This window comes from Acipenser ruthenus, chromosome 24, assembly GCF_902713425.1.
Source record: "Acipenser ruthenus chromosome 24, fAciRut3.2 maternal haplotype, whole genome shotgun sequence".
In the NCBI taxonomy this organism is placed as follows: domain Eukaryota; kingdom Metazoa; phylum Chordata; class Actinopteri; order Acipenseriformes; family Acipenseridae; genus Acipenser; species Acipenser ruthenus.
This window is the reverse complement of record NC_081212.1, coordinates 3,944,387-3,957,693: the sequence shown is the minus strand read 5'-3', so window position 1 is coordinate 3,957,693 and position 13,307 is coordinate 3,944,387. Positions and strand designations below refer to the sequence as shown.

General features: G+C 38.5%; 1 protein-coding gene across 13 annotated transcripts in view; it reads left to right on the top strand.

Annotated features, from left to right (window-relative positions):
* The first annotated feature begins 11,803 nt into the window (after positions 1–11,803).
* The window catches only part of LOC117430560 (elastin-like), a 59,575-nt gene continuing 58,071 nt past the window's right edge, over positions 11,804–13,307 (top strand). For 9 of the 13 annotated variants that reach the window (XM_058998084.1, XM_058998080.1, XM_058998086.1 and 6 more), the window contains exon 1: positions 11,805–12,094. In XM_058998084.1, coding sequence (XP_058854067.1) covers positions 12,019–12,094 — 76 coding nt within the window. In that variant the 5' untranslated portion in view covers positions 11,805–12,018. Of the gene's footprint in view, positions 12,095–13,307 lie in introns of all 13 variants that reach the window. The other 4 variants (XM_058998083.1, XM_058998085.1, XM_058998082.1 and 1 more) reach the window with 2 other exon arrangements.

The window sequence follows — 13,307 nt, the reverse complement described above, 5'->3', positions numbered from 1 at the left end:
TGTGCGAGCTCCCCTGCGAGAGCTACACTGTGGGAGCCTTCGTTCTGCAGCAATATACTCTTGCATACGGCCTAGATTGGTTAGCTTTCAGTAACTGGCTGCAAATTGTGTCAAACCACAGATTTAAAAGGGGAATGATGGTGGTTGGCTAAGCATTCAGAGCATCCCAGACTGCCACTGTAATCCCTGTTGACTGACAGGTCAAGACAGATGTGAGGTGACACAGAAGGCATACTTTTTATTCTTTATAAAGTGGCCACACCTGTATATATTTGGTATGTACAGTAAGTGCTTGTTTGATGTCCATTGTAAAGAACAGGCTCATACAGTCGAACACCAGGACCAATTTTCATTTGAATAGACAAATAACCTGGCCCTCGTTGCACAACATCTGCATAAAACTACCTCTTACATTTTTTTTTTTTTTTTTACAATAACATGCGGGCGTGAATCCGTGGCACGCCTGCTGTCCAGTGCAAACCATTCATTTTCGGTGTATGTTAAAGATCTCCTGCAGTGTTAGACACAGGCACCACTTTTACATTTCTTTTTACAGCCTTTTTTTAGCAAAAAAAATATGCATTTCACTGATGTGATGTATTGGCTTGCTGAAATCACTGCATAGCTATGTGTTGCTGCAGCTGCGTTTTTAAGCCCTTTGTTTAATAAATTAGTTAAACAGTGTCTCGGTGCAAAGATGTGAAAGTCTGAATCGGATGCAGGACACAATGTTTCTGTGCTGCACTCAGAGAGCTGGGGTCCTGGGACCTCTGATGGCATAATATATTGCAGGTGCTTCTCTTGAGTAGTAAGATAATTAGTTATAATGAGGTCAAAGCTACAAGTTCTTATCTGTTCCTTTTTACAGTGTTCGCAATCATTCTTAGTGCTTTTCATTGTTACTCCAGTTTGTTTTTTGTATTTTTTGATAATTCTGTTTAAAGGTGCTTTCTGTCCAGTTTTATTTGTCGAGATCAGCCAGCGTTTCTTTATACTGTATTAATAAGCACTATTGTCTTCTAGTGCACACTGAAGTGTAGTGCCAGCAAAATTGAGCCTGGAGACCAGTTTGTTTACAAGAATCCTGTCTTTCCTAAGCCTTGTGTGTTCATGTCTCTTTTCCGTGTCTAAATCCTTCTGGTTCTGCCTGCAAAAACGCAATGCATTTCCGTAGCTGTTTTAATCTGTGTATTGCAATCATGGCATGTGCAAGATAGGGTTTTCTAGACATGAGCACCTGAAAATTCTAGTGAACATTTATTTAAACAAATAAAATAAATGTTTGTGTTGTGTGACATCTGTCTGTCTAAGTTGCTCAGCTGCAAGCAAACAGAGCTTTTCACACGTACTGAGCCTCTGTGGGCTTTCTGCTTTTTGACTGATTGACCGTTTTTGAGGAAGGGCATTCCCTGTACAGGCAATCATTAGACTTACATCAGATCTGTCTGGGAATCAAATTAATGAACTCCCAATCCAAATAAACTTGCTCTTTTCCTCCACCCTTTGGTTGTCAGAGGGTAACGCAGATGGCTACTGTACTTCTGAATGACAGATTCATATACAGAACGGCATTGACACATTTGTTTCTTTTCCGTACTTGCATTTGAGTCTAATTCTAACATGCATTGTAGAGCAGGGTGGGCTCTTTGTTCCTTTGAGCCCTTAAAGTAGACCTGGTTTTCACATATTGAAACTGGAGCACAGTGTCCCTCCAGGACCAACACTGGATACCCCTGTTAATGGGATCGTTGGAATGGGGTCTTGTGCGTTCTGAAAAGACAAGATATGATCAGTCTGAAGTCATAATTTATTCTGTTCTTTGAATAAAGTTTGAACCAGGCAAGTTTTATTGTGTTGCTTGTACTTGTAATTTTTGTCTTTTTTTTATTGTTTTCCAGGACCCCCTTGTAAATAAGGCCCCGGTTTCAATGTGTGGATATACGGCATACAGTGACATACTGCACTGTATTGTGGGTACTGTTTAGTCAGCCCTCGCAGGGTGCATATGACAGCATTTGTCAGCAAGTGAAGGGTTAAAACATCTTACAGGCCTGGGCAGAGCACAGAACAGTGAGTTTCATCCGCCATGCGACATGGTAACAGATGCTGGTAATAAAAGAAGCACATCTGGCTGATGGTCTCATTGTCTCATTGCCTGGCCCTCAGCCAGCCTGGCCTCTTTCATTCAGTGTTGACATTCCAGGTTATTGGAATCTGAGTTTTTATGGGGCACATACTGTAGAACTTCAACACAGTTTATTATTATTTTGTATTATGAACCACATGGACGCTTTGAGTTTTAATTCAGTGACAGCCCTGATAATCTTTATGGAACAGACCTACAGAGTACTGTTTACAAGACTGCATTTAACTGCTGGGCTGAAGAAGAGAACTTTACCCCCTTTTTCATCAATCCTTTTCAAAACAGAGTTAATGGGGTGGAGGGGCTTTAATTCGTATACAGCTGCCACTAACACAAATAACAGCTCCATATTTAGAAATGAAAAAAGTAAATATTTCTTTAACAGTATTTAGGAAATGTTTAATGAGAAGATAACACTGTGTAACATATATATATATATATATATATATATATATATATATATATATATATATATATATATATATATATATATATATATATTTGTTCCTGGGTAGTAAATGTTATTTCCTAATTGCTTATGCCTCAAAAGTATAGAAAATGGCTATTATTCCCCTCAAACTCTGCTTTTGTGACCAGGACAGTGATATTTTGAAATTTACATATTTTCCAGAACATTCCAGATAGATTCAGTGCTGAGTAAACTTGGAGTAACTTCTAGAACTTTCTAGAACTTTCCAGTAATATAAATAGTAGTATAAATACAGGGGCCTTAAGCCCACCAGTTCAGTTTAGTTCCAGCTGCCTAAGTGGATACATATCTGCATTTTTCTGAGATGGCATCAAGGTCATAGGAGACTTCAAAATGGTGGCATTCCTGATGGGTCTCCAAGGCGGTTTTACCAAGTTTCCCTGCTATTTTTGCCTTTGGGACAGCAGGGACACCAAGGCGCACTACCACAGGTGGGACTGGCCACAGCGGACCGAGTTCTCTGTGGGGAGGAACAACGTCAAGTGGGAGCCACTGGTGGACCCCCGGAAGGTGCTGATGCCACCACTGCACATCAAATTGGGCCTTATGAAACAATTTGTCAGAGCTCTAGATAAGGAGTCGGCAGCCTTCAAGTACCTTCAAGACTTCTTCCCTAAGCTGTCTGAGGCAAAGGTCAAAGCCGGTGTCTTCGTCGGACCACAGATAAAGAAGATCGAAAACTATGTGGAGCTGGTTGAGACTCTGGTGAAGAACTACGGCACAATGGGCTGTAGGATGTCCCTCAAAGTCCATATCCTTGATGCTCATCTTGATAAATTCAAGGAGAACATGGGAGCGTACTCGGAGGAGCAAGGCGAGCGCTTCCACCAGGATATACTGGACTTTGAACGCCGCTACCAAGGACAGTATAACGAGAACATGATGGGAGACTACATTTGGGGGCTGATTTGTGAAAGTGATTTACAGTATAATCGTAAATCTCGAAAAACTACTCACTTCTAAATCTTTTGTAGTCATTTTTGTATTACTTTAGTATAAATACATGTTAATTTGGATTCATATGTTGTTTTTTTCTGACTTTATGTGAATGAAAAGACACAAATTCGCCCGTTTTCTCATTGGAAATAGGTAAATTTCAAAATATCACTGTCCTGGTCACAAAAGCAAAGTTTGTGAGGAATAATAGCCATTTTCTATACTTTTGAGGCATAAGCAATTAGGAAATAACACCTACTACCCAGGAACAAAAATTGTGTTACATAGTGTAATTAAAGGCCTGTGCTCCAGGCTGCTGTTTTGTAAATAAAATAATAAAATGATCTACAGTTGGTGTTCTAATAAACATAAGAAATTATTTTGGCAGCATACTTCTTTACGTTTTGTAAATATATAACATACTGTAGATAAATGAGATACTTAAACTAAAAATGTCCATTCAAATTACAGTCTTATGCGTCCTGGGGATTCCAGAGGGAGTGTCGCATTGGCTCTCATGGGTTAGGGAGGCAAATAGGTCCAGTGCCAGGTTTTTGTGGACCGCGGACAATGGACCTCAGATCAGAAAGTAAAATTGATTATACGCTTATGTTTTGTGATCTGTTATTGGGAGGGTCCGTGGGGACAAACAATCTAATTAACAGCCCCAGTTATCGGTTCATCTTGAGTATAGCACAGATCTGAAACAAAATGTACCGTCTGTTTCGTCTGGAACACCTGACACAGTTAATAACTTATTTATGGGCCATGTGTTGTACATTCGACACAGGCAATTTTACAAGATTCTTGTAAATGCTACTAACCAGCATGTTGCCCTACAGTATGTACAGCATGCTGGCTTTTAATACAAAACCATACATTTTATATGAGAGTGCTGAAGTAGAAACACACAAAGGGCTTGTCCAGAGGTCCTTCAATGGGTCAGTTGACGTCTAGGAAATCCTCTTCCATTCACCCCATACTAGCGCTGGCAGCAGCGTTAACCAATGCAGTTTCTTTATGGGGTCTTGCGCTATCTAACAGCTTTTCAGGGTCTGGCGTTAACTATTCAATTAGGGCACACTTGGCTGGTCAGTTGTGAATCAGGGTGCATAGCTTGACCTGCCTGAAGACCATTTTTGAGTTTGCTTTTTGAGAAATGTGTTTTAGAAAAATACAAATTCATGAAACATTCCTGAAACATTTCATCATCATCATCATCATCATCATTGCCATCATTATCATCATGAGTGATTAATAAAATAACATCATCTTTTAATGTCATCATCACATCTCATAATGCTCAACAATGCACTGAAGACTGAAGTTGTTTAAAGATGGAGTTTACATTGAAATATGCTTATGTAAAAAATACCTTAAAATGAACAACATTGCACAAGTGGACCTACATGGGATTCGATACACATGTACAAATAAGAATGTGGCACATATACCCAATGTTAATTCCATTAAAGGTAAAACAACTTCCATAGTAAATACATTTTATTTTCAGCTGTCACTTTTATAGCAGAATTCCAATCTTATAAACTCTTCCTTTTGTCCTTCGCTCCACATTTTATTTGTTTATTGCATGAATTTATATTTTTCCTAAAATGCCTTTTCTTGACCATATACTATGTCTGAGTGTATCCAATAAACCAGATTACAAATAATCTAGTCTACCGTGTACCCCCATCTGAGATAGGGTCATAATATACCTATGAAAACAGGAAAAAATATGGTGTTTTCTAATTACAAGATTAATTACTTCAAGCCAATATTTCGGTTTCAGATTTGTCATGTGTTGCCGTGTAGATTTCAGTAAAACTAAGCCCTGATTACTAAACAATGCAGCCATACACAGAGGGTATGTAATTCTGTATTTAAAAAAGAACCAATAGGACTTTAAGTTACAAAAAGCTTTACGCGAACCATTTAAAAAAAAGCGTCTTAATTTGCTGGCTAAGAAGGAACACAGGGAAGGAGGAGGGGCTAGAGTTCAGCCAAGTACTGTAAATGGAAAACTTCTGTTAAAAACGAAATAAAATGAGTTAATGATGGTGCACATGCACCAACTAAAAATGCAATGTAAAATGATTTCACAATCCAGACTCCAATAATTAGGCTGAAACAAGTCCAAGCAGTGTGGAGTAGTGGTTAGGGCTCTGGACTCTTGACCAGAGGGTTGTGGGTTCTATCCCTGGTGGGGGACACTGCTGCTGTACCCTTGAGCAAGGTACTTTACCTAGATTGCTCCAGTAAAAACCCAACTTATAAATGGGTAATTGTATGTAAAAATAATGTGATATCTTGTAACAATTGTAAGTTGCCCTGGATAAGGGTGTCTGCTAAGAAATAAAGAAAAATCAAATATGCTTCTGAAAAACAAAACTAAGGTTCCAATTTCAAACAAAATCAGAAGGCAATTTTTAACATAAAACATTACAAATATAGGCCTGTTTTTAATTTTTTTAATTCAAATTGTATCATTGAACACTTGAGCAGGGACCATTTAAGATGCTATGTGTGTAACGACTCCAGCCAGAATAAGCACTTTGTTTTGAAGTGAGTATTTCCAAAAGCTAATTTGTTGAAAGTAGAAAAGGGATATTTGTATCATGCAGTCAAAAATGACTTTTGGCAAAATGCTTCCATGTTGAAGTGTTTAGTGCAGTAGTCTGTTTGTGTTAATCAAAAGTAAGGCAATTAAAGCTTATTGATGAGCACTTGCTGTATGATATGAACACACACAATAGGTCTGCAGTAGGGAATCCAATTCGGGACACTGAACAAGTGAGTGATTTCACTAAGTAGGGCGGCCCAGCTGCCTGCTCAACTCAATAACATGGTTATTTAAAAAACATAAACGTACATAAAACACTGAAATGATTAAACTACTAACACTAAATATTTAATCTTCAGAAAGTAAACTTACTGAATACTACACATTTTTAAAAGTAGCAACATCCTACTATGACAATCTTTATGTTTTTGGTTTTTTTTAGCCTGGAGTAACCACCGCCCTGCTATTTAAATATGTAAATTAGCCATGTGTGCGCTCAATGCTCACTCACTGTCAGCAGCCAGCTGGGTGTTTACAGCGTTAACCTCACCCAACAGAAAGGAAACGTACACCAGTGCGGCATGTGGGTTTATTTGAAAGGAGATTCAACATTGTTCATTCGATTGCTAAGTCTCAAAGTACTACAACGTACCCCCTGAGGAGAGCTCATGTACCCCAGTTTGAAAACCCCTGCAATAAACTGATGATTTGCACGTAAAACCAAAACAAAACATGTCCAGCATTAGAGTCGTGATTGCTTTTGATTTTGAAAATCAGGGCACTAGTGTATCCAGCTAACGGACGCCGGCTCAGGTGGGGAATGTAACAAGACGCTTCTATTTTCTCAACTAGCTTATGAAATTCCCAGGCAAGCTTAATTCAGCTGACCCGTCTCCTACTGGTGTATAGTAACCCACCCCCATCTTGTGTTTAAATTAAACTTGAAAGCAATAGGAAAGGTTTACACATGCAAATGCCAAAGTCGTGTTAGTGAAAAAGCTCCCTGACAAATCCAGTTTACCTCAATGTGTTTCTCTCTCCACTTTCAAGGTGACATTGCCAGCAGTAACTGTTATAACATTCAGTCCGAACCAACCCCCCTCCCCCCCCCCAATATTTATTTTCCTTTTGGGGAAAAGGCATTCGTTGCAAAAATAATTATGTGTTTTATTGCCACCAGATGCTATTTGTGTTCATTTTAAGGAACATTAAGCTGAGAAAATGAATTTCATATTTAGGAGACCCATGCTTTTGAAAAGACTTATAAACCTGGCTTGTAGGATCTTCCTGCCCTCTTTACTTACCCTATACAGACGGCGCTCAGCCAATTGTGCGCGACCCCTGGGAACCCCCGGTCACAGTAGGCAATGACATAGCCTGGATTCAAACCTGCGATCTCCAGGCTATAGGGCGCATCCAGCACTCCACGCGGAGCGCCTTTACTGGATGCATCACTCAGGAGCCACCCCCTGCCCTCTTTACTAATCAGTAGGTGGTTAACAGTCTGTTGTGTTTTCCTAGATTTACTGTAACAATGCTGCTCAAGGTTTATGTGTTTACTATGTTTAGTATTATGTTTGGCTGTGCTTTATCAAGCTTCCCCTCCCTCCCGCCACCCCCCCCCCCCCCGCCCCCAAGTCCATTCGCCTTGTCCATTTCACCCTTGGGCTTTTCGCTCTTCATACGATTCATCCCCTTACAACTACATATTCCTGATTCTTCTAAATATTTCTTAGAAACACTTTATATTCTTCAGTTCAGGCGATAAATATTCAGTGGAGACCAGTCCTAGAGCCCATTTCCCTGTGGTTTACTGAATTAAACTTGGGTAGCCAGGCTGGTTTCTTATTTTTCAAGTGTGTATCGAATTGTATGTAGACCCACTTGTGTGTAATTTTGCACATGTTAATAATTTATCAAAAAACGTATTTAAATGTAATTTCCTACTTTGCATGTTTTCAATGTGAGCGGCCTCTTTGAACAACTTCAGTCTTCAGTAAGCTGTTTAGCATCGTGAGATGCGATACAATACAATCTGTATGTAATACAAACTATACAATCATAGATTTATCCATTTAACATGTAGACAGCACATTCGCATGGACTGAGCAGCTAAACATGTGATTCTCAGTCACACGCTACTGTCATGTTGGGTTTATTTGGTTTTCTTGCTGCTTAGGGATGTGCAGTTCTATACCATTTAGTTAAACTTGAACACATTGTACAGCAACCGCTGCTGAAACAAACTGTTTCATTAATAGCTTATTATGGTCTAATTATATTTATACTTAGGGATTTTTTTCCACATGTTTAATGAGGCTTCATACAGGGGTAGGTCAAAATCAGCTTTACGTTTTAATAAAGTGTTGCTACAATAGAAATTAACTGCAGTTATCTTTGTAACAAAAAGGACCCTGACCTAACAAAATGCTCTTGATTTACGTTTGCTTCAAAATATTAATGAAAAAAAAGCAAAAAGCAGATGAAGAAAATACCAAAAAGAGAGTGTGAGAGAGGAAGAACTGCTAATTAATACAGTGCTGGTGAAATTAATGATCAAAACATGATTTAAGATAATCCTGATTCAGTCAGGAAACTAATGTGATAGATTATTTATTAAAACTTAGACTAGACAACATGACTACATTATACATATTTTACATCACATTCTTTGGCCTTTGGTCTCGCCTTTCGAGGTACCCTTGCCCATAAATTAGCTTGCAGAGACGTGGAGCGGCTGACCATAGGGAAGTCATGAGCAGGGTGGCAGGATAGCTGCCCTCCCCATTAGCCAAAGCCAAAAAGCAGGTGGAAGTAATGGACTGAGGTAAGAAAAAAATATGCTTGATGTTTACGTGGTTTGATCTAAGGTTAAAGTGAGTTCCCTGCCAGAACCACCACTTTGCTTAATTAATCATGATCATGTTTAACCAACAATTGATCATTGAAAAGGTTATTAGCGCCTAACCCTAAAGAAGTGTACTGGTATGTTGACACCCACGATGGAGCTCCCTTGGAATATAACATACTCGATCAACCCATTTCTCTCCAGAATATTCTTATAATAAAAAATGATAAGCTGTGCATACCAGACTAACTAAATAAGAAAACGATTATGGCATACAACAGCAATGAATAAAGTTCTCGTTCCTACAATATAAAGGTATGAGTTCAGAGTTGCCAAGGAAAACTGGTTTATATCCAAGCATACTATTATTCTTATTAGGGACTTTTGTTGTTTCTAGAAGATTATTGGGCAGCAAAGGGACCTATTGAGCTCGATTTTCTCACTGCTAAGTCCCTAACGTAATTTAATTTCCATCTTTGTAACTGATTAACCACCATTATGTAAAGAATAATAATCTAGCTTGAGTAGGTTGGATGTCATTAGAATCTCAAGATGGATTTCCAGCCTTTTATGTACCGTACATAAAAAAAAAGTGTTTTTATTTTGTTATAATACATTGTAAAATAATATTTAGAATCTATTTTGATGATGTCTGAGAGAATTCAGTTTTCTGGGGTTAAGGCTGATCTGATGGAATTCCAGGAAGGTTTACCAAGAGGTTAAAAAAATTCCTGAAAAATAAATACTGTGCATGACATCTGTTCGAGAAATCGCAAAAATACGGAATGTTATTATTATTTATTTCTTAGCAGACGCCCTTATCCAGGGAAACTTACAATTGTTACAAGATATCACATTATTTTTTACATACAATTACATTATTTTTTTTTACGTATTATTTTTTTACATATAATTACCCATTTATACAGTTGGGTTTTTACTGGAGCAATCTAGGTAAAGTACCTTGCTCAAGGGTACAGCAGCAGTGTCCCCCTCCTGGGATTGAACCCACAACCCTCTGGTCAAGAGTCCAGAGCCCTAACCACTACTCCACACTGCTGCCCTTATGTTGTGGTCAGATACCCCAGTTTGAAGTGGAGTAAAACCAAGTAAAACCAGGGTAACAATAGAAACTGCAGAACTGTCACGTAGATTTAACATGGTAAAGTTGATGTAAAGACAAAGTAACCCACTCCCCTCCTTCGAATTAGAAGATATGGTCTCTAAAAACCGTTGCACTAGTTTAAATATCTTTTTGGCTTGAATTGTGTATAGATGTCACATAATCACGATCACATAGTGCTAATTAAGGTGCACACAAACACATGTATAAAGCTAACATCAGGGCTGCTTTACTTCAAATTTGTCTTTAAAGGCACACAATGCCAAAAAATCCAAGATCAGAAAAGACCAACCCTCATTGAAAAGTGAGCTCAAGTTCATCCTAAGAGGCCCTTGACTCCACAGTAAATCCTGAAATACCATCAGAGGCTTAGATCGAATCTTTAGCAGGCAAGTGTAACGTTAATGAAGAAGTCACAGCTGTGCACTATCCAGCATGGTTTTAATTCTTCTTCTCTCTCATTTCCACATCCCCAAAACATCCAAACAAACAATACACAAGGCCTGTGCAGGAGTTATTTTCATGCCAAGAACTGTCTGTACCGACAAGAGTCTTCTCAAAGGACTCCGAGTTGTTTCCAGATGTAGACCATCTGTCAGAAGTTAAATGGTGTTTCACAGAGCCGTCAAAAGACATCGTAGGTTGGTTCCTCTGCCAGACACTGTTACAAGTCTTATTTATTTCAAAATATTATGAGGCATCAGACAAAGAGACTGAGATACTACTTGTGAAACACTCTCTTCTCGATTGAGCCTACATGTTTTAAAAAGCACAGCTGACAGTATGAACATTCCATTGAGCCTCCATCCTTGTCCTTGAGTGTCTGCAGATCCCAGGGCTTGAAACGAATGAGTGTCTGCACTGTATCACTTCTTCCTCCAAGATTTTCTAAATGTCCAGACTAATGATCTCCCGCAGTAGGCCGGCCTGCCAAGATGACTCTATCCATGGCAGGGCAGTCGGGATCGTCTGTTCTTCAGCTTCCATTCATTGGACTTTCGCTATGATGAAGGACATTATTCTGTTTTAATACTCATTTACAAATAACTTGCTATGATTGCCCAGCAGATACTGTACATGCCTCTCCTCTTTGGTCGTATACCCATCTTTAGAGTCAAGTCAGAGTGTTGCTCTGTGTATTTATCAGGGTGCAACTGATTTGTTCTAAGTTTGTTCAAGATGAAAAATGTGAATTCCATGAAGACACATTTTTTGAGGTTTAACACCAAATGCACAGCTATCTGTACCCTTTCTAAGCCTGTGTTCTGAGTTTCACAAGGGGGCTGCAACCTCATAAATGAGCTCCCAGTAGAGTATATGGTCAGATGTTTAACAAAAACGATGGCCGCTGCATTTAAATCCCATGTTTTAGATGCATCTTTAAATACTGCAATTTACTATATCACCATATATTACACATGATCATATACAGTACATGTTAGCATTTTCAGAATAATGTCATGTGTTCTTTTGGCTGGGAATTGGAGGCAGGCTTTAAAAAAATGAATAGCCTTATGTGGCTTGTTTTAGCTTCCTTTTTTCTTTCTCGTTTTTCTTGCTCTTTGAAAAAACAAGCTCTCTTAAAATGAATGCAGAAAGGTCTGGCAGACAGTGCAGACCCCATTGGCTGGGGGTGGATTTGGAGGGGGTGGGGGGGGTGGGGGGGCTCTATTTTTTTGGCAGCAAGTCATGCTCTGCTGGCAGGAATGACAAGGATAAAAACAGCAACACCAGACTTAGGGAAAACAATAAGTGAAATGATCCCTAGAACCAAGAGTCTTCGCCCTTTCTTAATTACGTAGTGTCCAGTATCTTGTCGGCATATTTTTTTCCCCCTCGAAAGCTGGTAATTGGTAATTAGCTAGCCAAGGATAAAACCAGAGGTTTGGGAGAGTCTGGGGCATTTTGGAGCGAGATGGCTAGCAGCATGGTTGTATCCCTCCTTCAAGGATTCCTACTTCTGACTCTCTGTCGACCCTCTCTCCAAGGAGGTAGGTGCACATTTTTCAGGTTATCTCTGCTAATTCACCTGTGGTCTGGCATTGCCATAGACACTCTCTTTCTGAAGCAGCTGGTTCATTAAACTACAAACTTGGTTTTAACTTACACACCTTTTTTTTTTTAATTCTACACTGCTTTGTATAACTCTAATGTGTACATTCTTCTATAAACAAAACATTCATATCAGAGCATCTGGGTACGAACATCTTATCATATTAATTCCACTTGGTTATATATTGTACTAGAATGGGGTTACTTTTCACAGTGCACAATAAAGAAACTATGTTAAAAGTATACCTGTATAGTAAAACCTAGCTTGAACTAAATTTAAATGCTTTTGCAAGTTTGTGGTTTATGTGTAGATACAGAAAATGAGGCTGCTAATTTTAAAGTTATAGCATTTGACACTGAGGTGGCTACATTCATTACTTTCTGATGCTTTGGTATGGCAACAGATTTAGAAACTAAGTGAGCAAGGTAGCACCTGTTTTTTAAGGCTATTGCCTTTTACATTTACATATATTGCTTTTTAATGTAAAACATAAGCTTAATGCATTGCACAGTAGTTACAACATGCAGTATCTAAATAGGGGATTTCTATACAGGTTGTATATACATTTATATTATTCATACAGAGGAATTATTTTACTTTTAAATGTTTAGCTATCTCAGTTTTTCAGGTTTCAGGAGAAAACATTTTTTAGTAAAGAGGGCAGGAAGTTTTAACACTCATTTTCAACGCTTGTTCAGTACAGATTGATATTTTGGCAGCAGTATGGTGACATTTAAAGAATAATAAGCAATATGGAGCCATCTTTACTGAGAGATTTATACCAATGCATGCCAATATTTCGAGTCATTGCGGAAAATATATTTGTTTGGACAAATGGTTTACTACAGCATTTATCATCTCTGTTGAATACGTTTCAAAGCAAAAACTTCCATTGTTGGATGATGATCTTGTCTTTCTCAGGAAACTACATGATTAATAATAATCATGCATTAACTAGCTTTGTATTCAAGTACTGGGTTAGACATCAATACACCTGACAGACATGGTGACGTTTTATAATATGTCATGTTCTTACAAGTCTGATGTCCTTTTGTATTTATTTTAAAAGTATACAAAGTAAACCCAAGTATGCTAAACCCTAACCAAAATGTTAAACTGGTAACAGCAGAACACATAATATGTTAAGGTCA